Here is a 24,152-nt window from a genome sequence, read left to right on the forward strand (position 1 = left end):
ACTTCCTTCTCTTTCTGTCTCTTGCAGGGCCTTCTCTGACTCCACCAGCAACAGGTCGCCCCCATCCCCTGGCTTCAGCTCTGGCCACCTTCACAGCCAGAGCCCAGAATCCAGCCACCTTCAGCCTGACCGTGGGTGGGTGGGGGGGCATGCTGCTCACTTCAAGGACTGTGGGACTCTGAGGCGAAAGACTGATCCCAGGGACCATAGGGGTACCAATGGGGTAAAGCTGGACAGAGTCTGGGCAGAAAGGAATGACCCCAGGCCAGGAGGCCCCTGACAAGGCCATGGCACAGTGTAAATTTCAGAGAGCACCCACCTTTCCCTTGTTGCCTTGACCCCAACCATGTATGGCTCCTAACCTTCCACTGGCTGCCAGGGCTCACAGATCAGCAGAGACGGCTGAGGAAGGTGTGAGTGCTATACAGGGTCTTGTCCTAAGATCCTCTCTTAGGCCTGCACCCAATTCAGAGGGATGTTGGGGCCTCCTGCCCAGGTACCTGTGGGTGCAGGGAGGTTGACTGGGGCCTTCTAGCCTAGACTTGTCCCAGCTCTGGGCCCTGAGGTCACAGAGACCTCCTGAAGCCCTCCTCAGGGGAGCTGTTCACAGGCAGACAGGCCTGATGAGGTGCTAATTGCTGAACTAATTTGGAGCCTGAGGTGGTTGACAGGAGGTGAGGACTGCAGGAGGAGAGGGGGCTGCAGCATAGGGTAGGAAGGAAGCTGAGGCCCAGGGTTGGTACAGAGCTGGCTGTTTGTCTAGAAATTGTTGATTTATTAGCTGTTCAGGAATTGCTGATTTATTAGCGATGACCAAGGTGCTTTGAAATGTATCCTGCTCTCCTCCATACCTCCATCCTGGCCCTGGTTTTCTCTCTGGGAAACAATTTGTGTTCTGAACCATTGCTTGTTGGGAAGGGTTCATAGAACACACTGGGGCAGAGTGCTGTGCTCTGGGGAGTAACTGAGGAAGAGGGAGGGCCACAGACTGTCCTGGGGAGTCCAGGCCTGCTTCAGCCCAGACAGACATGGCACCGGATGGTGCTGGGAAACAGCCTTGAAAACAGAGGTGACATCACTGAGTCTGGTCATTTTGGAGGGTCCTGGAGCTCATCCCATGCCAGCCCTGGCTCTTTCTGGACCTTGGCCTGGACTCTGTCCCTTCGAGAATAGCTGCTGTGTGGCCTCCCATAGGGGCCAGAGAGCCCAGGAACATGGCCTTGTGCTTGTTGACTATAGAGGCCTCACAAGTAGGAGATGAGATTATCTGCTCCCCAGATATCAGGCAGGGGAGTTAGTGAGCCCACCTTGTTGCAGCCAGAAAGGAAAGGTCCTCAGATCATCTCTCTTCCCCCAGACTCCCTTCTTCATAGCCCACCTGCTTCTGACACAAGTAACACTTGGACCTGAGCAGACTTTGGTCACTTAGGGCTAGACTCCACTCAGCAGGGCATTGTGTGGCTGTCACTCACACTGGTCCCAGCCCGCTACCTAGGTGTCTCAGTACAGCCCAGCCCAGCTCTAATCTGATTGGCTCCTCATGGCTCCTGACCAGCTCCGCACCCTCTCTGATTCCCTGGCCTATGTTTTTTTTTGTTTTTTGTGGTTTTTGGCCGGGGCTGGGTTTGAACCCGCCACCTCCGGCATATGGGACCGGCGCCCTACTCCTTTGAGCCACAGGCGCCGCCCCTCCCAGGCCTATGTTTTGCTGCCTCTCTCTGCCCTGTGGGCTCCTCCTGCCTGACCTCCAACATACCCTGCCCTTGCCTCACCATACCCCAGCCCAGGGCCCAGGACCCAGATTGTTGATTATCTGGAGAGAAAGCAGGGCCCAGCTGAAGGCTTGTCCTCCTCCCTCCCAGGATGCTCGGAGAACTAAATGAAATTACAGATAGGAAAAGATTTTTTTTTTTTTTTGAGACAGTCTCAAGCTGTCGCCCTGGGTAGAGTGCTGTGGCATCACAGCTCATAGCAACCTCCAACTCTTGGGCTTAAGTGATTCTCTTGGCTCAGCCTCCCAAGTAGCTGGGACTACAGGTGCCCTCTACAAAGCCTGGCTATTTTTTGGTTCTAGTTCTCATTGTTGTTTGGGGGGCCTGGGCTGGATTCGAACCCACCAGCTCCCGTGTATGTGGCTGGCACCCTAGCCGCTGAGCTATACGTGCTAAGCCAGGAAAAGATTTTGATAACAGTAGTGGCTTAATGACTATGATAATTGCTTCAATTTTATGAGTACCCATTTCTGAGCCAGGTGTGGTGTTAGGTACTCCCTGTGCAGGTCTCCTCACAGCAACCCTCCAGCGCTGGACCAAAGCTCAGAGAAGCCAAGCAATACATCCAAAGTCACACAGCTCCTAAGTAACAGTCTGGGAACTCCAAAGTCATTACCCCTCACCATGGGAGGGGGTTGTTATTATTATTATTATTTTTGCCAGCTTGCTTCTTTCCCCCTTTTCCCCCCCTCCCTACCTGTTATCATCTGCCTGGTGAGTTTGCATCATTACTAGGGCCCAGGGGTCCAATTAGGGCATTCCCCCAAGGAAGCTGACTGAGGCAATCCCTGCCCCAACTGGGCCCCCCTGAGCTGAAGTTTTAATTAGCCTTCACTGCTCTTCCTGAAACTCTGACCTGCCGGTGGCTCTGCCAGCCCAGGCTGGCTTTGAGGCAGGAGGCAGGACTGACAGCCAAACCAGCAGCTCAGCCAAAGCTGCCTGTACGGGAAGGAGGGTATAGCTGGGCCTCTGTCCCAGGCAGTTCCCTGCATCCACCTCAGCATTACCTCATTTAATCCAATAAATGGATTAATAAAATAAATGGATTAAGTGACTTTATCCATTCAATGGATTAAATAAATTAAATGAGTTAATATTTGTAAAGTATTTCAAACAGTGCCTGGTACAAGGTAAAGGGTATATGAGTGTTTGCTAAATTAAAACAAGTCAGCAGGGATGGGGGAGCAAGGAGCTGGGGTGGGAGGCAGGGCTATTCTTGAAAATGAAGGTGACACATTCCTAGGTTACCTGGCCATGGCAGGTGGCCATGTGTGGGCTGTTGGCATCTGCAATCCTGTCCCCTGCAATGTGGGAAGCTTGGGGCTGAATGTACAGCCTGGCTTGGGGGGTACATGAACAGGTTCTACGAGGGGCTCCACTGCTCTCATATACTGTGCGCTGCCCTAAGAGACAGACTAGCATCTCATTCTAGAAACAAGGCCGTCAACCTGTCCGAGATCATACAACCATTAAGAGGCAGAGTAGGATTTAGATCCAAAGTCTGAGCCCTAAACACTGGGAATCTGATTCCTTGTGTCTCCCACTTCAGGACACAAGGCCACACCCCTAACCCCCAAAATGCCCCTGTCTGCTCCCACACAGCCTCCCTTTGACTTCCTGGAAGCTTGAAGAAAGGCTGAGTGTGGCTGTTTGTATCGAGGACCTGAAACCCCTTTTGTGGGGTGGGCTTATGAGTCTAAGTTGAGATGAGGACAGTTTCTGAAGCATCACCCCTACCCCTCCTGGGAGCAAGAGCCCTCCTGACCATGACCCCAGCCCCCCACCCTGCTGGGCTGCTCTCCTCTGTCTCAGCCACTGCTGTTGTGCCAGCCCTGAGCCAGAGCCAAGCCCTCCCTGGACGCGGTTGCCTGGTAACCAGCCCTAAGTGACGGAAACCCCAGCGGGCCACTAATGAGGGGGCAGCAGCCAACCACCTGGCCAGACCCTGCTGTCCCAGCCGGCCTTAGGAAGGCTTTGATGATGGTCCACCTGGCCTGCCCCCACGGTAGGAGGGAAGGGTGCCCCAGCACTGGGGGAGGGGGCATGGTGGGGGAAGGAGGAGCAGGTTGGCAGGCCCCTAAAACCTTTGAACTGGGGAGCTGGGGGGAAGCTGATTCCCAGTGGAGGACTAAGGCCCAGCCCAAGCCAGGGACAGGCACTGAGCTGGAGTCAGGGTTATGGGTATTGCTTGCCCAAGCCCAAACCACTGTCCTGGAAACAGCTGGGAAGGCTCTGCCCAGGGTACTGAGGTTGGGGGAGGAGGTTCCCAGAGAGAGGCCCTGGACAAGGAAAGGGAAGGAGGTGATCAGGGAGGCTGCCAGGAGGCCAGGCTCTGGGGAGGGCCAGCCACTCCTGCAACTCTGAGGGGGAAATACATCAGCCTCTCCCACTTCACAGGGGTCTCCTTTTCTCCCCCTCACCCTCAGGCTCAGGGCCTCCAAGGAGGGAGCTACAGGCAGCATGAGGCAGGCAGGTGGAGCTCAGCCAGGTGTTTTTCCATCTGGGTCTGAGGAGGGAAGATGGGGAGGGAAGGTCAGTGTCAGAACAAGGAGGTAGTCTGGTACCTCTGACAGGCCTGAAGGATTCTAGACCCACCTGCCTGAGATCCTGACTATGTAGCTGCCCCTCTCTGAGCCTCAGCTGTCCTATGTTGAATCAGGGTCTGGGTGCAGCTATTGTTGATCTGAAGCCTGGTATTACAGGTCCTAAGAAGCTGGGGTGGGGGGTGAAGAGGCTTCAGAGGAGTTTGGGGCATCAGGCTTTCATCTCTGGGCCTGGGTAGGGTTTTCTGCTTTTCTTCCCTTTCAGATATGCAGAGTCCTCCTTCACTATTAAATCTTTAGTTCATACCACAGCCAGACTCAGTCCTATGCTGGGCATTAGATTCCCAGCCAGAGGGCAGCTGCAAGCCCTGCCCTGGAGGAGGTACTTCTCCAGTCTAGGAGGGAAGCCAGGCTTGTAACCAAGCAATTTTAGCACATGGAACTGAGGTTAGGATGGAGGTGAATTCAAGAATGCTACAGGGCCTCAGGAGAGATGGGCAAATCCAGCCTGGAGCTCAGGAAAGGCTTCCTGGAAGAGGGGGCCTGAACCAAGTCTTTTTTTTTTTTTTTTTGAGACAGTCTCACTTTGTCACCCTCAGTAGAGTGCTCCAAACAAAGCCCAACCTCTAACTCTTGGGCTCAAGGGATTCTCTTGCCTCAGCCTCCCGAGTAGCTGGGACTACAGGTGCCTGCCACAATGCCTGGCTATTTTTTTTTAGAGACAGTTTCACTTTATCAACTCGGTAGAGTGCCATGGCATCACAGCTCACAGTAACCTCCAACTCCTGGGCTTAGGTGATTCTCTCGCCTCAGCCTCCCAAGTATCTGGGACTACAGGCCTGGCTATTTTTTTGTTGCAGTTTGGCCGGGGCTGGGTTTGAACCCACCATCCTCAGTATATGGGGCCAGCGCCCTACCCACTGAGCCACAGAGGCTGCCCACGCCTGGCTATTTTTAGAGACGAGGTCTCGTCTCTGGCTCAGGCTGGTCTTGAACCTGTGAGCTTAGGCAATCCACCTACCTTGGCCTCACAAGTGCTAGGATTACAGGCGTGAGCTACCATGCCTGACCTGAGCCAAGTCTTAAAGACTAATAGGAATTAGCAAAGAAAGCCAGGCAAGCAGCCAGGGTGGAGGAAGAGCATATTTCAAAGTGTGAAGGTATCTTACAAGGGACTTTGGCTGGTTGGGGAGGGACAACCCAGAGACATGCAGAAGACAGAGTGGGGATTTGGAACCTAGGGTAGTGAGGAGGCACCAGAGACTCCAAGCTGGGAGCGACAGATATAGACATTAAAAAGACCCCTTTGGAGGTGGGGAGGGAATATTTCCCACTGTCTTCAGCACCAAGACTCCAGTGGCTGCACTCTGGGACAGCCATGATGAGGGACATCATGTTTCTTCCTCCCCCAACTCAAGGCCTAGCACCCTATCCCTGAGGCCTCTCTCCTGCTGTGGCAGCCCTGCCTGGACACAAGCACCCACTGTACTGTAGTGCATGGTCTGTTTTAAGTCTGTCCTTCGCACTGCGCTGGGAGACAGCACCTGGGCCCATCCATTGTTGTACCCTCCATGCCAGCATAAAGCCAGGGTATCCTCAGTATTTGGTGGAAGGAAGGATGGAAAGGAGAGAAGGAAGATCAGTCCACCCTGGTTGTTAATTAGACAGTGACCCCTCCCCTGCAGGGGGCCCTACTTTTGTGTGTGTGTGGAGACAGTCTCACTATGTTGCCTTTGGTAGAGTGCCATGTCATCACAACTGACAGCAAACTCAAACTCTTGGGCTTAAGCAATTCTCTTGCCTCAGCCTCCCAAGTAGCTGGGACTACAGGCACCTGCCACAACGCCTAGCTATGTTTTTGTTGTTGTAGTAGTCATTATTGTTTAGCAGGTGCAGGCTGGGTTTGAACTCACCAGCTCCAGTGCATGTGGCTGGCGCCCTACACACTGAGCTACAGGCGCCACCAAGGGGCCCCCACATTTTTGTGGATGGGCTTTTCTCTAGCCGCTCAGACCTTCAGAGGTGTCTGTGAAGGCCAACACCCCTTTCCCAGTCTTCAGGGTTCCCCTCTGAGATTCTGCTTTTCTCTGTGGTGGGGTGGGTGGGGCTCCTTCAGTCTGGAAGGCTCCCCACAGCCCACTCACCCTGGCAGAGAAGCAGGCCACTGCCTCCTGGCCTCCCCTGCAGAGGGAAGCTCTGGTGTGGCAGCACACTTTTGGAAAGTGGCTCACCTCACCCCAATCAGATCCCATGACCCTGCCCCCACCCCCAGGGCCTATCCAGCCCAGATGCCCTAAGATGCTCTCAACTGAGGCTAATGGCCACTGACAGCCCAGCTTCCATCTCTGCTTGCTTAGATGGCAGAGGGTTCTTGACTGCCAATTGTGTCTGAGCCCTCTCAGAAGGGCCTGGGGTCACACAGTGCTGAGGGGAAAATTTCAGCATCTCCATTTCTTAGCTATGGGGACAAATGGCTTCATCTTTCCTTCTCTAGAACTACTACTGGTTGAGGGCCAACTATAAGCTGTCAAGTCAGTAACCTGCACATTTGACAGATGAGCAAACTGGTTAACAGGCTTGCCTATGTTTGGTTATTTTTCAAACTCCTACCTCATGTGATTGTAAGAAGTAAATGAGGGCTCAGCGCCAGTCACATACATCTGAGCTGGGGGGTTCGAATCTAGCCTGGGCCGGCCAAACAACAATGACAGCTGCAACCAAAAAATAGCTGGGTGTTGTGGCGGGCACCTGTAGTCCCAGCTGCTTGGGAGGCTGAGGCAAGAGAATCTGTTAAGCCCAGGAGTTGGAGGTTGGAGCTGTGATGCCATGGCACTCTACCCAGGGTGACAGCTTGAGGCTGTCTCAAAAAAAAAAAAAAGCCTCATTAAAAAAAAAAAAAAAGAAATAGTAAATGAGAACTTATATTAAGTGGCTGATACAGGGTCAGGCTCCAAGTAGAAGCTCCTTGCCCTGCCCAGCCACTGAGAGTCCTCTTCTAGTGGGAAGGAGGGAAGAGAAAGTAGGGAGTGCAGTAGCAGCAGTTTGGGGAGCCTTCCGGGAGGAGTCAGTGTCTTTAGTTGAGTCTGAAAATATGGAGGGCAGCATTGCTGTGTGTCTTAGGGAAAGGTGCCACACATCTCTGTTTTTCTGCCTGTGGAGTAGCTGCCATTTCCACTTCTCCCTCCTCTGGGGTGAGGGAGCTCCTCTGAGGAAGGAAGGAGATTTGTAAATAGCAGGTGTGGCCTCATTAGAGGGAGTGACATTGTTATTAATAACCTTAACATAACGAGCTCAGGTTTAGACAGCTGACCTTTTACCTGGCTGTCCCAGGGAGCCAGAAGAAGCAATCCACATCTGGGGTGGGGTGGAGGAGAAGTGTTTGTGGAGCCTGTGCAGACCCTGTGATGATGGGGGTGGGAGTAGAGAGAAACCTCCTTTCCTACACTATGTTTTTCTTTGTTAACTCCATCCACAAAGCCCACGTAAGGACACACTATTCCCTTCTCTGCTTTTATTCACACTAATCATTCCAGTTGGGGGTACAACTTCTCTCAAGACCCCATTGCTAATAAAACATGCAGGGGCTCCCAAGACAGTCCCCTTATATGGATCTGACCCTTCTGGTACAGAGGGAAAGGGCACAATCAGAGCCTTGAGGAGCTCACAGTCCACCAACACTAGAGCTGTCTACAGCTTTTCAGCAATTTGCTGTACTCATGTTGCTGGACACCACAGACAATAAGCCAGCCTCCCACTGCTCCCATTGTGCAAGGAGGAAATTTGAGGCTCAGAAAGTTACAAAGTAGCTCCCAAGTCCATTCCCCCACACACACTATGTCCTTTCTTTGGTGGTCCAGACCTTTAAGTGATGCCAATAGGAATGGACAAAATACTGATTAATGGGGCTTGCCATATGTTTCTGAATCAACAGGCAACTGGGGGGCACTGTAGAATCTTAACTGGCCCCTAGGGTCTCATCAGGCTTATCCTGGCCTGAGTTGGTCCCACTCTGGCTCAGAGATAGTGGAAAGACCACCAGGCACACCTGAGTACACAATGAGAATCCTAGACCCCAAGAGCTAAAAACATGGCCCTCCTCCTTCTCTTCCCCACCCACAGGGCAGGGATGGGGGAATGGTGCTATCCTGGAGAATGGAGAGGGGAAAGTAGGGTAGCAAAAGTGGGGAAGAACAGCCTGTGGCCCACAGGACTATAGGCTGGGGTTAAAGAACGAGGCCTGGTGTGAGCCAGGTATTTTAGCTGTCAGCACACAAATGTATTTTCCTGGCATTAAGGTCAGGAAGATCCCCAGCATAGGCGTCAGGAGGTCCAAAGACCTAGCCTGCTGTGTGACCCTGGGAAGGCCCTAACACTCTCTGAGTCTCTCCTCCCCAAATCTTTCCAGACTCCATTTCTAAGATTCTTCCAGCTCTAATTGGAGCCACACTCTTCCCCACTCCTCAGGGGACCTCACTTCCTCTTCCTCTTCCTACTTGCAGCCCTCCTCTAAAGCTCCAGCTGCTCCATGACTCTTGGGACATGCAGCCTCAGGCCTGTGCTGCTCTGACTCAGGCAGCCCTGACCTTTGGGATTTGAGGAGGTGGCCTGGGTGGTTTTGTCCCATGAACTTACTCTGACCTTTGGCATGTCCACCTGTCTTTCCATCCCCCACTGCACACACCTGTCCCCATTCCTCAGGCAGCTCAGGAACTTTAAGGGACTAGATTCCTTCAGATAAAGTAGTAGCTCCGAGGGGCCCTTATCCACAGTTAGGTGACCCAGAGAAACAGAGCAAACAGGGGCAGCCCTTCCACCCTTCCAGCCCCTCTTTGCAACATACCATCTTGGCAGGGAACGCCCCACCCCCATCATCTCCCAGGCTGCACGTGCTCAGGCCTGTCTTCGTGGGGGAGACTACAGCAAACGTTCAGGTACCTAGTGAGGCCACTTAGCAACCCCTCCCCCAGCACCCTCATATTTGGCCAGCTACAGGGGTGGGAGTATTATCGTTTCCTCAGACAGCTGCCATGCCCTAACACAGGTTGGGATACATCTCTCTGAAATTTGCCCTCGCCGACTACACCAAAACCAGGAGAAAAAATAACGAGCCCTTCTCCAGCCCCTTAATACAACAGCCCCCTAAAAGAACTAGTGCGGGACAGGGAAGTCGCGGCATCTACTGTGTGCCAGGTATTTTAGTAACAACCTCAATGCTTTACTACACCACCACTGAGAGGAAGACAATTCCAATTTACAAATAAGGAAACTGAAGCTTAGCGAGGTCAAGTGGCAGGCACGAGGTCACATAGGTAGAAAGTGGCAGTGGATGAATGTTCTAACGGAGTGACTGAACAAGGACGCGTGACTGGCCCGCCGATTACTGGCTCGCGGAGGCGGCGGGTACAGAGAGAGCACGGCGCCCGCGGCCGGGTGCCGGGAGAGCCAGCCCCACCTAGGCCCTCTCACCCCCAGGCCCAGGGGAGGGCAGGCTCCCAGAGGCGCGTCCGGGCTCTGCCCCCACCCCGCGGGCCGCCCCGCCCCCGCTCCGCCCCCAGCCCGCCCCGCCCGGGACCGCAGACGGCGCCCGGCGGCGGCGCGAACGGCAGCGAGGAGGGTGGCTCTGGGCTCGCTTCTCACCGCAACTTCCCGCGCAGGGTCCGGCTAGACAAGGACCCGCGGCCTGGGCGGCATTGGAGGATGCGGTCGCGGCTGCGGCCCCGGCTAGCGGCAGCAGGAAGCCTGGAGCCTTGCAGGTAGGAGCTCGTCCGCTGGGCGGGCGCGGAAACTTGGGCCGAGTTTGCGGGCGGCGCGTGGGGCAGGGGCGGGTGGCTCTGCCCCAGGGCGCCCCTGCTGGCTGGCCCTGGGATGGAGGGCGCCGGGCCTGGGCCAAGGTGCTGCGGCTTCTGGCAGCCCCGGGCCCCCGGAGGGCGGGCTGCAGGGCAGGGGTCGCCCGGTTGCTTTTGACTGGCCCCGGACTTCGAGGCTCCCTGGGCCTGGTAGGCTTTGGGGCTCTGGCATGGCCCGCGCGCCTGCTCTGGAGCCTGTTCAGACTGAGCCCTCGGGCCTCGCGTGGGGCCCGGCTCACGTGGATTGCCAGAGCGGCGATGTGGCAACCGGGGGTTGGGTCTGGGGGAGAGCGGGCACTGAGGCCCCCGGGGCCCTGGACGCGCCCTGCTGGGACGGGACGGCCCTGCGGTTTCCTCGCCATCACTTGACTCATCCTCTGGCCTCAGCCCAGGCTGGCGGGATCGCCCAGAGGCGGTGGCTGCCGGGACTCTGCAAGCCAGGCCGCCCCTGCCCCAAGACCTCCCGCCAGTCTGCAGGCGTCCGTCCGTTCGTGTGTGGGTGCGCCGGCCTGCTGTGTGCACCCAACTGCCCGGGGCCCGAGCGAGGGGGGATCACAGTTCTGAGCTGGTATGTGTGCAGATGTGAGCCTTGCACGTACGTGCAGGCATGGGTTTGCATGCGTGGCGGCGGCCTGTGTGTCAGCCTGCTGGGGTGCACGTGCGCCCCAGCGCGGCCGGGAGGGGCTCGGGGACACCCGGAAGCCCGCAGGGTCCGGCGCCTGGCAGCCCCAAAGCGAGGTCGGCTGTGAGACACAGGCACCAGAGTTAACAGGCTGGGCTGGTAGAGGAAAACGGGTGGAGGCTGATCCCACCACTCTTCCCCCTCCACTGGAGACTGTGGGCTGCCCCAGGTTGGGGTTGTAGTGTCTGGAGAGCTCTGAGCCTCAGTTAGGGGTATTAGGACACCAGCGTTCAGGTCCAGCCCTCCAGGATAGTCCAGATGCTGGCCACAACTGGGCTGTATGCACACTCTTCTTCCTGGTCTCTCCTAAAGTCCATCCAGAGTGCCCAAAGAAGTGAAAGTGGGAATTGGGCCGTGGAGTTGTTTCTCTTGCTGTGCAGGGTTAGTGCACAGGTTGGGGCGTCTTCTGGACCCTGGCCGGTTTTGGAGTTCAGCTGATAAGGCCAACAGAACTACCACAAGGATGATGTGAACCTGCTCCCTGGGGCTCTGCCCTCTCCAAGTGCTTGCCTGCCTTCTCAGTATGTGGGTCAGAGAAAGAGGCACCTACATTTTGGTTAGGTTTGAATAGGGGAGGGGAATCGCCTGAGGGTGTGTATACTGTGCTCTCCATCTTCTATTGGCAGGAGATAAGGTCACCCCCACACACCTCTCAGAGTTCTCTGTTGGCTCCCTGGAGCCCCATCCCTGTCCCCAGAGACTTCTAAGGGTCCCAGGAGGCTTTGTGTCTATAAGTTGGATCCCAAGGGCAGTCCCCAGAAGTCTCCCGGGCAAAGGGCAATCCTTGGGCTGAGCTCAGAAAGAAGGACTCCTGGGGCTTGGAGCAGACCCCAAGGAGAGCATGTAGGGGAGGTGAAACCAGAGCCAGCACTTAGTTAACCCAGAGCTTCCCAGGGCAAGGGTCAGAACCCCTAAAACCGTGCAATTCTTACAACATTGCTGTAGAGCAAAATGGGGCCTTTCCACCAGAATACAGGTCCCTGTCATAGGACACTGCTATTGGTACTGTCACCTGTGTCCTGATGGCCCCTCCTGTCTTCTCTAGGCTGACCTGAGGTGTCGGATTCTGTCTGGGAGGTGAGCCAACTTTCTCTCTGAGAGTTCTGTCTGGCTTCCTTGGTGCGTCAGGCCATGGTGGGAGTGAGCGTTTGTTCCTGTGCTATCCTCACCTTTCCTGTGCCCAAAATGTACTAGTTTGAATCTGTGGCTCTCATCAGCCACCAGCCAGAAGGGACCAGAAACCTGTGACACTTGGCTCATGGCCTAATCATAGCAAAACTGAACTGAATGATCCTTTCTAAACCACTGGGAGTTTTAGGAAGCAGAGTGTTGGGTGGGGGAGGTAGAGACAGGTCAGTATGGCCCCAGAAGACAGGCTTCAGATAGAGTCCCTAGTGGGTCATAGGGTGCCTGCTGTGCTAGGGAAACCCATACTTAACTTCTCTGGTCCTCCCATCCTTCCTGTCTTATCTTAGCATCTTAGTCTTTCTTGGCACTTAGTTTTTCGATTAGCACAATGGGAGTAGTTGCCAACTCGCATTGCCTCCTTCCCTGGACTTTCTCACACACATGCCCTACCCCTGGTGCTGTCTTGCCCCACGTGCCTTGGAATAGCCGCCTGCAGCTTGATAATTAGGGAAATTGAGGATGAGCACTGGGACCTTCCCTCTGGCACCACAGCACCATCTTCTGGACAGCCTTGACCTTTCTGCTGAGAGAGGGTGGCTGGGCGAGAGGGGCGTGGCTTGTACCTATCACTGTCTTTCAGAGCCAACCCTAGTAGCTTAGCCGTTGGCTCTGGGCCTAGGAACCTGAGTTTGAGGTATGCCTCTGCCATTTTTTTTTATAAGCCTGCCAGAAATCTGTGAATTTATAGTCAATACCCGATTCCAAGTCTTGGCTGCAGTGGGCATCTGCAAAGATCATTATGGCATCTTTAAGATAGAAGCCTGCATGAGAGAGAGGCAGAAGGCCTGCTTTTCATCTTGTCTCTTTCATTTGGTGACTGGGATGGCTGGGTCTCCTCTGTATATGGAAGGGCAGCAGGGTAAGCCAAGCCAGGCGAACCTCAGCCTGTGCCACATGAAGTCTGAATCCCCAAGGAGAAGGTGTCTTTTTGTTGTTGTTGCAGTTTTTGGCTGGGGCTGGGTTTGAACCTGCCCCTGGCATATGGGGCCAGCACCCTACTCCTTGAGCTACAGGAACCACCCAGGAGAAGGGGTCTTGAGAGTTGTATGGGGGAAATAAAACAGAAGGGGCTATTGGAATGGGGTGGGGATATGTGTAGAAGAATTCATGAAAGAAGGGTTCTGCAGCTTAATAAATCAGATTTGGAAGCCTCTGCATTTTATGGCTCATGCATTCATAGTCTTAACTGGCATCGGTAAGTGCCAGGTTCTTATGTGTGGCAGTGAGCCGGTGAGAGCAGCTCACTGCATATAGCCTGTTTCTGACAACTCTGTCTTTCTCCTTGTCTCCCAGGTCAGCAATTGAGTAGCACGGGCCTGGGAAGGCTTCAAGCCTTCGCAGCAATGGCAGAGAAGCGGCCACTGGGGACCCTGGGGCCTGTAATGTATGGCAAGTTGCCCCGCCTGGAGGCAGATACAGGGTCTGGGCACAGCCTGCTTCCCCCTGCTGGAAGCCAGGACTCCTGCAGCTACAAGGGGGCCTACTTCTCCTGTCCCATGGGGGGCATGCCCAAAGCAGGGTCTGAGCGGATGGCATCTTGGACCCCATACCCACCGTTGTACCCCACCAGCATGGCAGGACCTCCACTTAGGGCCGACAACCTGCTGACCAACTGCCTGCTCTACCGCCCACCCACAGAAGGCCCTGAGAAGATACAGGATTCCAGCCCTGTTGAGCTCCCGCCCTTCAGTCCCCAGGCTCATTCCTACCCAGGCCCACCACTGGCAGCACCCAAACCTGTCTACAGAAACCCTCTGTGTTATGGGCTCTCAACTTGCTTGGGAGAAGGGGCAGCAAAGAGACCACTGGATGTTGATTGGACACTGGTTGCTGGGCCCCTGTTGCCCTCAGCTGACGCACCCTGTTCTTTGGCCCCACCTGCTGGCAAGGGCCAGTCCCTGGATGGCACCTTCTTGCGTGGGGTGCCAGCTGAAGGGTCCAGCAAAGACTCCTCAATGAGCTTCTCTCCATGCCAAGCATTCCTGGAGAAGTATCGGACCATCCACAGCACAGGCTTCCTGGCCTCCAAGTACACAGTTCCTTACTCAGGGGACCCCAAGCAAGCCATGTCCAAGGGATCCTCCAGTCCTTGGACCCAGCCAGCCCCGCCCCTAGGGCCACCCTGCCAGGATGTCATGCCCACCCACTACCCACTGCCCCACCATCCACAGGCACTGCCTTGTCCTCCAGCCTGTCGGCACCCAGAGAAGCCGGGTACTTACAGCTCAGGGCTCCCACTGCAGCCTCTGGGATCCCACAAGGGTGCTGGTTACCAGGCGGGGGAACTTGGCAGCCCCTATCTGAGGCAGCAGGCAGTCCAGACACCCTACATGCCCCCTGTGGGACTGGACACTTACTCCTACCCCTCTGCTCCACTCCCAGCACCCTCACCAGGCCTCAAGCTGGAGGCACCTCTTGCTCCACGGTGCCCACTGGACTTTGCCCCCCACACTCTGAATTTTCCTTATGCCCGGGATGACCTCTCTCTCTATGGAGCATCCCCAGGGCTTGGAGGGATGCCACCTTCCCAGAACAGCTTGCAGGCTGTCCCACAGCCTGGCGCCTTCCAGCGTGTGTGCCAGCCTTTACCAGCCAGCCAGCTGTGCTCAGAGCCTGTGAGGCCTTCAGAGAAGCCAGCGCGGGAAGCTGAGGAGAAGATGTGGCTTCCTAGCTGCAGGAAAGAGCAGCTGCAGCCCCGGCTTAATGAGCACCCCGGGGCACCCATTGTCATCCGGGATAGTCCAGTTCCCCGCACCCCGCCGGCACTTCCCACTTGTGCCCAGGAGCGTCAGTCTCTTCCACAGAAGGTGGGTGCAAGACCACCCAGCTCTCCACCAATGCCCATTATCGACAATGTCTTCAGCCTGGCCCCCTACCGTGACTATCTGGATGTGCAGGCACCTGAGGCCACAGCTGACACTCCAGCCACCAATGAGAGCCATGACAAAGGCTGCAGGGAGACCCTGCCTGCCCAAGAGGGCCCCTCGGGAGCTCACTGCTCACGTAAGGAGGAGGTGGCCCTGGATTTGAGTGTGAAGAAGCCCATAGCAGAGGCTTCTCCCATCAAGGTCCATAGTCCTGTGGTACATGCTAAGCCTACTGAAGCCATGGATGTGCCAGATGTGGGGAACCCAGTGTCAGATCTGCCAGGCCTGAAAAAGATAGTCACCAAAGCCCCAGCATTGCCTGGGGAGCCAGTGACCACAGAAGCCATGCCAAGGACCAACTTCCATAGCTCTGTGGCTTTCATGTTTCGAAAGTTCAAAATTCTCCGACCAGCACCCTTGCCTGCAGCTGTCGTCCCATCCACACCCACCTCAGCTCCTGCCCCTGCACCCGCGCAGCCTGCCCCCACTCCCACATCTGTACCTATTGGACTGCAGATTTTCAGTCAGCCCTTGCCTATGGCCTGCTTCAACCTGGCACTGCCCAGCCCTCCGGCCATAGCCATGGCCTCCCCTACTCCCACCCCTGCTCCAGCTCCAGCCCTGGCTCCCACTCCAGTTCCATCTCCTGCCCCTGTTCCAGCTCCTGTCCCTGCTCCAGCTTCAGCTGCAGGCCCTGCTCCAGCATCTACAGCAACCCCAGCAGACTCCCCAGAGCAGCACTTTACAGGGCTGCATGCATCCCTGTGCGATGCCATTTCAGGCTCAGTGGCCCACTCCCCACCGGAGAAGCTGCGCGAGTGGCTCGAGATGGCTGGGCCTTGGGGCAAGGCTGCATGGCAGGACTGCCAGGCTGTACAGGGGTTGCTAAGCAAGCTGCTGTCCCAGCTACAGAACTTCGTGTATACACAGCAGTGTCCCTTCCCCCATGTGGTGCGAGCCGGTGCCATCTTTGTGCCCATCCACCTGGTGAAGGAGCGGCTCTTTCCACGACTGCCACCTGCTTCCGTAGACCATGTACTGCAGGAACATCGTGTGGAGCTGCGGCCTACCACGCTGTCAGAGGAGCGGGCACTGCGGGAACGCGCTCTGCATGGTTGCACCTCGCGAATGCTGAAGTTGCTGGCGCTGCGCCAACTTCCTGACATCTACCCAGACCTGCTGGGCCTGCAGTGGCACGATTGTGTACGCCGCCAGCTGGGTGAGCATGGGGCAGCCCCAGTAGCCACCAGAGCTGTGTGACACGAGTGCAATGTGACAGGTGTGTGAGTGGGTCACAGCCAGAGCTGAGTGGTTCTAAGAACTTCCAGAGCAGGGCTTTAGGGACCCTCCCCATTTGACCCTTGAGGCACCAGTGACCACCTTCATAGTGTTCTTTGTAGGCTTCTGAACCCGCCAGCTGCTCTGATCTGGGGCAACTCTTTCTCAGCCTCCCTGCAATCTGTCCTTCCTGCCCTGACTTCAGCTTGCAAGAGTTTGGCGCTTGGTAAGGAAGGGACTGGGGCACAGGGTCCTGCCACTGGCAGGATTTTGGTGTCCCTGTCCCACTTTCTCCCCCATCTTTAGAGGCCACCCTTCTTAAGAGACAGAGTCTCACTTTATCTCCCTCTGTAGAGTGCTGTGGCATCACAGCTCATAGCAACATCCAGCTCCTGGGCTTAGGCAATTCTCTTGCCTCAGCCTCCCGAGTAGCTGGGACTACAGGCGCCTGCCATAATGCCCGGCTATTTTTTGTTGCAGTTCGGCCCAGGTGGGGTTTGAACCCGCCACCCTTAGTATATGGGGCCAGCGCCCTACCCACTGAGCCACAGGTACCACCCTAGAGGCCACCCTTCTAGACAGTTACTTCTGCCCTCATTTCTCATGGGCTCCTGTGCTTCCCCACCACTCTCCTTCCTGGGAGGTATGCTCTCATTCCCTCTGCCACCCCCACCCTCCACCATTCAGGGAGGGGCCCTGCCTGGGTTGGGTCCTGGCTCTTTTTTAGGCGGGGGGCCTGGCTCTTGCTTCCGCTCTGCAGGTCATATGCAGAAAGGTGATGGCTCTCTTACATATGGCAGGGCCCTCTCTTTCTATGCCTCAGTTTCCTCACTTGAATACTGGGGCTTTAGATCAGGCTAAATTGGTTCCTGGCCTTCTGGGTTCCCTCCCTCTCATCCTTGTACCCAAGGAGCCTCTCTTGAGCAGTGCTCTCATCAGATAGAGTTCTGGTGTCACCTGGGGAGAAATGCCTTTTTGGTTTGGATGGTCTGGCCAGCGGGCATATATGGAGAAGAGTTGTGATATCTGTGACCTGACTGGTGCCATCCTGGCCTGGGGCAGAGCAGAACTAGATTGTTGTAAATGGCTTTAAAGGGACTTGAGGGTGTGGGGGTCTGCAGCCTGACTATTTGTTCATTTTCCAGGTGACTTTGACTCTGAGGCTGGTGCTGTGTCCCCCTCAGAACCCTCCATGGTCAGAGATGAGCCAGAGAGCCCAGTCCTGGCTCGGAAGTCACCAGCCCCCAAGGTCAGGAAGCCAGGGAGAAAGCCATCAACCCCTGGCCCGGAGAAAGCAGAGGCAACCACTGGGGGAGAGTCTGATGGTGGCTCACCTGCCCCTGCTGGGCGTGACAGCCCACCTGGCCCCACCCTGAGGGCCCGATTCCGCAGCCTGCTGGAAACTGCCTGGCTCAATGGCCTGGCATTGCCCACTTGGGGCCACAAGGCCTCAGGACCAGACCGGCCCTCGCCCCACCCACAGCTACTGGGTGGCCAGAGCCACCACCTGTAACTCTAGTTGCTGGTACTATGTAGGCAACTGCCTGGGGCTCACTCTACTCCCCAGCTTCTGCCTGTCCAGTCCTGGGCCAGGAGTGGATGCTAGGCCCATGGCATCTCCCTTGAGGGTCCCCAGCTGTTACCCCAGGCCCACCTAGGCTGGCTTGAGGATCTTTTATTAGCTGGGAGTACTTTCTGTTTCTTCCCTAGAGAAAACACATTGGCTTTGAAGCCGGACAGATGTGGGCAAGACACTTCACCCTGTTGAGCCCTCATTCCCCATTTGTAAAATAGGACAACGCAACCTACCTCACAGGGCTGTCGTGGGGATATGCCTGACATACACACATTCACTTTGGTCTCTGCTTCCTCTGTGGGACAGGGCCTGGAATAGGCTGAGACAGCAGAACCTTCCTGTAGAGTCTTTATGTCATAGGACTTGGCTGTCTTAGAGTGGTACATTGTACAGTGTATATGACTCACACTTCCTGTAATCACCCTTGCCCCCTCCCCCCAGCCTGGAGCTCCCTGAGGGAGCCTGCTGTCCCCACTGTCCCTGCTACTGGTGGGGACAGGCCTAGGGCTGGCATGCTTGTTCTGGGCCTGTTGTTCCCACCCTTGAAAGCTCTAAGCCTGGCCTGAGTTGACATAAGTCGACTTCCCTAAGCTGCTGCCTCCTCCACCCCAGGCACTGTCCTGGGAAAGCTGTTTCTGGAAGCAGCAGTTGCAGGGACTCAGGGATGGGGCAGGCAGTTTGAGAGGCAGCTCAGTCCTAGGAGGTCACAGATCAGGATTGGGGAACATGGCACTCCTGGAGCCCAGCAGGCCTGCTGTGGGCCACCTGCCTGTGAAGTGCTAAGCTGAGCCAGGTGCTGGCACAAAGGGCATTGGCTTTAAGGGTTTGTGACGAGCTTATGGTTCCTGGAGGCAGGCCATTAAAGTTTCTGGGTTGATTTTGGAACAGGAGCCTGGCTGTGTGTTTGTGGAGGATGGTTTAGTTCTTCACCACTGTACTAGCCCTTCTCTATCCCTGCGCACAGCCTGGAAGGTGCTCAGGGTCCCCAGCACCATTGTTCTGGTTGGCTCTGGCCCTGTGGGACCTGGTAATTGGTCAGCAGCTTACTGCCCAGTGAGAAATGCTGGTCACCAGATGCTGGTGTTTTTCCCTCTCCCAGGAACAAGAATGTGCCCTTCACAGTCCTGCTGGGAAGTGTCACCCATTCCATATGCTGGGAACCATGCATCCCAGTGACCTTAGCTGGTGGGACACTGAGCAACCCCTCCAGAGACCCCCACCCTTGCTGGGCTCTATTACACCAGAGGTTTGTTCTCAGGGAAGCTGGGGTGGCTTCCTGAGCCTGGTTTCCCACTCTGCATGGGCCAACGCCCAGTCCTCAAGTGCTCATTAGGTCTGCCCAACAACTTGGTGGGTGTTCACTGGGCCAGCTAAGCTGCCGCTCCTGTACCAGCTTGGAGGGGATAGATAGAACACACTGTAGTGACAACCGGGGGGTGGGGAATGCTTGGGAGAGGTCTCCTTGGGTATCAGAGAGGTGATGTCTGAAATGAACCTTGAAGACAAGTTGGTGAGGGTACATGCAAAACAGGGTCTGAGTAGAGATGGGCTGGAACTGGGAGATCCTTGGGTGCAGCTAGAACTCTAGGACCTAAAAGGGACATGAGGAGCTGAGAAGTCTGGCTCCAAATAAACCTCAACATGGGGTGTATAGCCAGGCACCCTGGCTCACACCTGTAATCCTGACACTCTGGGAAGCTGAGGCGGATGGATTGCTTGAGCTCAGGAGTTGAAGACGAACCTAAGCTAGAGTGAGACCCCATCTCTAGAAATAATGAGGTGTTATGGCAGGCACCTATACGCCTAGTTCGGAGGCTGAGGCAAGAGGATTGCTTGAACCCAAGAGTTTGAGGTTGCTGTGAGCTGTGAAGGCACAGCACTCCACCCTGAGGCGACAGAGTGAGACTTACCTCAAAAAAAAAAAAAAAACAACCCTCATGGTGGCTCATGCCTGTAATCCCAGCACTTAGGGAGGCCAATGCAGGTAGATTGCCTGAGCTCAGGAGTTCAAGACCAGTCTAAGCCAGAGACCCCCCCTCTTAAAACAGTACAGGCATTGTGGCAGGTGCCTGTAGTCCCAGTTACTAGGGAGGCTGAGGCAAGAAAATCACCTGAGCCCAAGAGTTAGAGGTTGCTCTGAGCTATCATATCACAGCACACTACCAAGGGTGACAAAGTGAGACTACGGGGTCCAGGCGCAGTGGCTTATGCCTGAAATCCTATACTCTGGGAGGCCCAGGTTGGTAGATAGCTTTGAGTTCACAGGTTCGAGACCAGCCTAAGCAAAAAGTGAGACCCTGTCTCTAGTAAAAATAGAAAAATCTAGCTCGGTGCCTGTAGCTCAGCGGCTAGGGCACCAGCCATATACATCAGAACTGGTGGGTTCAAATCCAGCCTGGGCCTGCCAAACAATGACAACTACAACCAAAAATTAGCTGGGCTTTGTGGCCGGTGCTTGTAGTCCCAGCTACTTGGGAGGCTGAGGCAGGAGAATTGCTCGAGCCCAGGAGCTAGAGGTTGCTGTGAGCTGTGATGCTACAGCACTCTACTGAGGATGACAAAAAAACTCAAAAAAAAAAAGTCTGAGGCAAGAGGATCACTTGATAGGCGGCGCCTGTGGCTCAGTTGGTAAGGCTCCGGCCCCATATACCGAGGGTGGCGGGTTCAAACCCGGCCCTGGCCGAACTGCAACCAAAAAATAGCCGGGCGTTGTGGCGGGCGCCTGTAGTCCCAGCTACTCGGGAGGCTGAGGCAAGAGAAACACTTAAGCCCAGGAGTTGGAGGTTGCTGTGAGCTGTGTGAGGCCACGGCACTCTACCGAGGGCCATAAAGTGAGACTCTGTCTCTACAAAAAAAAAAAAAAAGAGGATCACTTGAGCCAAAGAGTTTGAGGTTGCTATGAGCTATCACGCCATGGCACTCTACCCAGGGCGACAGCTTGAGACTGTCTAAAAAAAATAAAAAGAGGGCGGCGCCTGTGGCTCAGTCAGTAGGGCGCCGGCCCCATATACCGAGGGTTGCGGGTTCAAGCCCGGCCCTGGCCAAACTGCAACCAAAAAATAGCCGGGCGTTGTGGCAGGCGCCTGTAGTCCCAGCTACTCGGGAGGCTGAGGCAAGAGAATCGCTTGAGCCCAGGAGTTGGAGGTTGCTGTGAGCTGTGTGAGGCCATGGCACTCTACCGAGGGCCATAAAGTGAGACTCTGTCTCTACAAAAAAAAAAAGAATGGTGGTGTGGGCCAGGAGATGCTCCTGAGAGGAGAGAATGAGCAAGTGGGGCTGCTCTCAATCCCAGGCTTCCCCAGGCCCAGGCAGCAGTGGGCACCTTCAGCCCCCTTATCATACCCACCTCATTGCCAGGGCCTTCGATAGGGCCATTTCTTTCCTTCAGTCCTCCCACGCTGGAGTGGCTGTGCCCCTCCATACATTATGCCAATGGCTTCAGGGCAGAGTGAGGCCTCAGAACAGGCAGTGCTCATTCCACTGTTACCCCCAGAGGACCCATAATGGTACAGAGAGCAGGTTGAGTGATGTAAGGCTGGAGGGAGGTGGCTATCCCCAGGTGGCTATCCCACAGCTCTGATCCAGGAGTCCTGCCCAGCTTTAGTGGGGGTTTGGGGGGGTCCTTATCCTGCCCTGAGGATTCTAGTCTAAGGGAAGCAGTGACTGTCCCAAGGACTACCGCTTGAGATAGTGGGGCAGGAATGTAACTGCCCCTGCTTGCATGAGGGAGGCAGTGCCCTGCTCTGGCTACCACCCCTCACAGTTTGTCACAAACTGTTGGGGGTGGAAAGCGTTGAGGGCAGGGAGGGAGTACGCGGAAGCTTGGCGAGGAGGACCCCCAGCCCTGAAGGAAATCAGAACTCACCTCAGCCTGGTTGAATGTGGCTCTTACCATCTGAGTCTTCTGGGCTGGACCCAACCAGGGAGGGCTTCTCAGAACCATCTGGAAATGGTTTCAACAATGGTCTTAGGCAGAGCCCAGGATCTGGGTTTTAATCAAACTCTCAAGATGATTCTGAGTCAGGTGTTCAGGAGCCATATTTTGAGTAACACCACCAACGTGCCCCTCCTGCCAGGTGACAGATGGGGAAACAGCAGGTCAAGTCTGTGTCAAGACCCGGCTGAGTGGGCTGTGACCCCTCTGCTCTGCTCAGCCCGCCTCCACCACCCCACCACCCCAACCTGCCTAACCTGCACCTGCCCTCTGCCAGGTTCCTCCCCTGTCCCAGGTGGCTTTAGCTGGGCCCATGTGTGCCTCTTGCCCCTAAGTTAAAAGGATGGAGCTCAGGTAAGATTCTAGTTTGGTGAGGCCCAGCCTCCTGCATGCCCCACCTGGACCCCAGCCCCGTACAAAAGTCTAGGAGTCCCAAGCAGCCAGCTTTACTGACCAGTCAAGCTTGTGAGGAGGTGAATGGGAGCCAGTGTCATGGAGAGGAAGGGCTGTATTCAGCATGCTTATTGAGACCCCCATCCCTTTGGTGAGTTCTAGGTGGCTCCTTCCCTGTCTTGTTCTTACTAAGGGGTCGAACTGGATGGGTCTTCCCCAACCCCCAGGGGTGCTGGGAGCAGGGCCCCCTCTGACTTGACTAGCTGTGCCTCCTCTGGGGATGGGTGAGGTGCTTCCAGCCCAGGGACCTGAACCCCCAACCCAGCCTACTGCCCCAGGCAGGCGTGGTATGAGGAAGGTTGTCAGGACGCCCCAAATGGGGGATGCTGGGCCTTGCTGCTGGCTATTACCCCCAGGCAGCTCCCTTGAATCCCACCTCCAGATACCTCCCCCTCCCTAGAGGGAGACCCCAGGTCAGTGCAGCCCTTCCAGGCCCCTCTCTGCTTCCAAAGATGAGGACAGCTCTAGGGCAAAGGAGGGTGCTGCAGAGCCCCTCCTAACTCCTTTCCAACTGGACACAAGCCCTGTGCTGGACTGAGGGGGGTGCTCATGGGAACCTCAACTCTGGGCATTCTAGCCACAGCATCAGCTGAGCTCTCTACCCCTCCCTGATGTACAACACCTAGCCTGAGCCTGAGCCTGAGCCTGGCCTGCTCACTGTGCCTCCAGCTTTCCTGCCTCTGCCCTACCCTGTGACTTCTTGGGACAATGAGACCTCCGCTCCTGGGAAGTGGGCGCTGATTCTCTGAGCCCCTTGGAAAGACCTTTAGAGGCCTGTTCTATGCCTACAAGGCCTGCCAGGGGGTCCCTTTTCTAAGAGTCATCAGATAAAGGTGTCTGTAGACATGATGGGACCAGGGCAGGCCCCTCTCCAAGCCATAACACCTACCTATAACTCCCAGCCTGGGACCCCCAGCTTGGTGGCTGCTAATCCTCAAACCATACAAACCTCTCAGACCCAAGCCCTCCCTTTAGAGAGGCTGGGGCTTCAACTTGGAGCACCACAGCACAAAAGCCAGTGGCTTCTGCCAGCCTCTTCAGTGAGACCTGGGCTCCTGGCTGCCTTCAGTGGACAAGAGGCCCTGGAGACAGCCCCTACTTAAGAGATGTGGGTTTCCCAACAGGTCTGGGGCCCTGCCTACCTTTCCATAAGCCTTGTACCGCCTCTGTGCAGGAAAGCCAGGGTAGCCCTGCCCAGTCTTTGCTACCACACCTCAGCTTGCCACTTCCTGGCCCTGTGGACGCATCAGGGCTCCAGCTTCTAGAGGCCAGCTCTCCCCCATCCCTGCCCATCTCCACCCTGGCATTGCCAAGCTTAGCAGGCAGCAAGGAGGGTCCCCAGCTATTAAGGCTGGTCCCCACTACATCTGCCTTGTGCTTCCCCTGTGTAGTCTTCCAGCCCAGCAGCCATCCAGGCCCCCAGCTTCCGGCAACCCAGCCCCTTCCTGGTGCTGCCAGCTTGGCGCTGCCTTATGGACCTGTGAGTGCTGTCCTATCTGGAGTTAGTTTTGACCCCTTTTTTGGTCTTATGAGCACTTCTGGCCCTAAGCCCCCAGCAGCCTGGTCTCTAGCATGCCTCAGGACCAGTGGCTCTGTCAGCTCAGCTGCCATCATTATGTATCCCAGAATTGCTTTCCTTGTCCCAGCAGGTAGCCTCGTTCCCCTGTAGCTTCCAGGCCCACCCCCTGACATGGGCCCCCAACCTCCAGCCGGGCCTGCCCAGGCAGAGGAGGTGTCCAAAGCTTCTGCAACAGTTACTCTTGTGCCAGTCTCCCAGGGAGCCCTCTGGAGCCTGGGATCAGAGCTCAGGAGAACACAGTGTAGGTCCCCTTCCCTCTCACCCTTGCAGGGATATGTTCATCAAGGCCCATGACCGCTGGGGGACCCACATCCACAGTCCCCTTCTTCTTTTTTTTTTTTTTTTAACCTGGCCCTGGCCAGGTTCAAACCCACCAGCCTCAGTGTATGTGGTCAGTGCCCTACCCACTGAGCTATGGGTGCTGCCAGCCCTCT

General features: G+C 55.9%; 1 protein-coding gene across 3 annotated transcripts; it reads left to right on the plus strand.

Moving 5' to 3' along the window:
* Window positions 1-3,672: 3,672 nt before the first annotated feature.
* C6H15orf39 (chromosome 6 C15orf39 homolog) lies at window positions 3,673-17,754 on the plus strand. 3 transcript variants are annotated; one of them, XM_053595991.1, is made up of 4 exons: window positions 3,673-3,777; window positions 9,970-10,068; window positions 13,325-16,117; window positions 17,322-17,754. In XM_053595991.1, exons 3-4 carry the CDS (start codon window positions 13,375-13,377, stop codon window positions 17,687-17,689), a joined length of 3,111 nt encoding a protein of 1,036 aa, XP_053451966.1. In that variant the 5' UTR covers window positions 3,673-3,777; window positions 9,970-10,068; window positions 13,325-13,374; the 3' UTR covers window positions 17,690-17,754. The 3 variants fall into 3 exon arrangements, with proteins under 3 accessions (XP_053451966.1, XP_053451967.1, XP_053451965.1); XM_053595992.1 differs by lacking the exon at window positions 3,673-3,777 and having other exon boundaries at window positions 9,878-10,068; window positions 13,325-16,177; window positions 17,322-17,457; XM_053595990.1 differs by lacking the exon at window positions 3,673-3,777 and having other exon boundaries at window positions 9,879-10,068.
* Window positions 17,755-24,152: the final 6,398 nt, after the last annotated feature.

This window comes from Nycticebus coucang, chromosome 6 (assembly GCF_027406575.1).
Source record: "Nycticebus coucang isolate mNycCou1 chromosome 6, mNycCou1.pri, whole genome shotgun sequence".
NCBI lineage: Eukaryota > Metazoa > Chordata > Mammalia > Primates > Lorisidae > Nycticebus > Nycticebus coucang.

Bases quoted from the DNA above. Each gene is read 5' to 3' on its own strand.
- C6H15orf39 (XM_053595991.1), top strand. From the start codon at position 13,375: ATGGCAGAGAAGCGGCCACTGGGGACCCTGGGGCCTGTAATGTATGGC. The intron at 16,118-17,321 runs GTGAGCATGGGG...TTCATTTTCCAG, and splicing joins TTGTGTACGCCGCCAGCTGG to GTGACTTTGACTCTGAGGCT.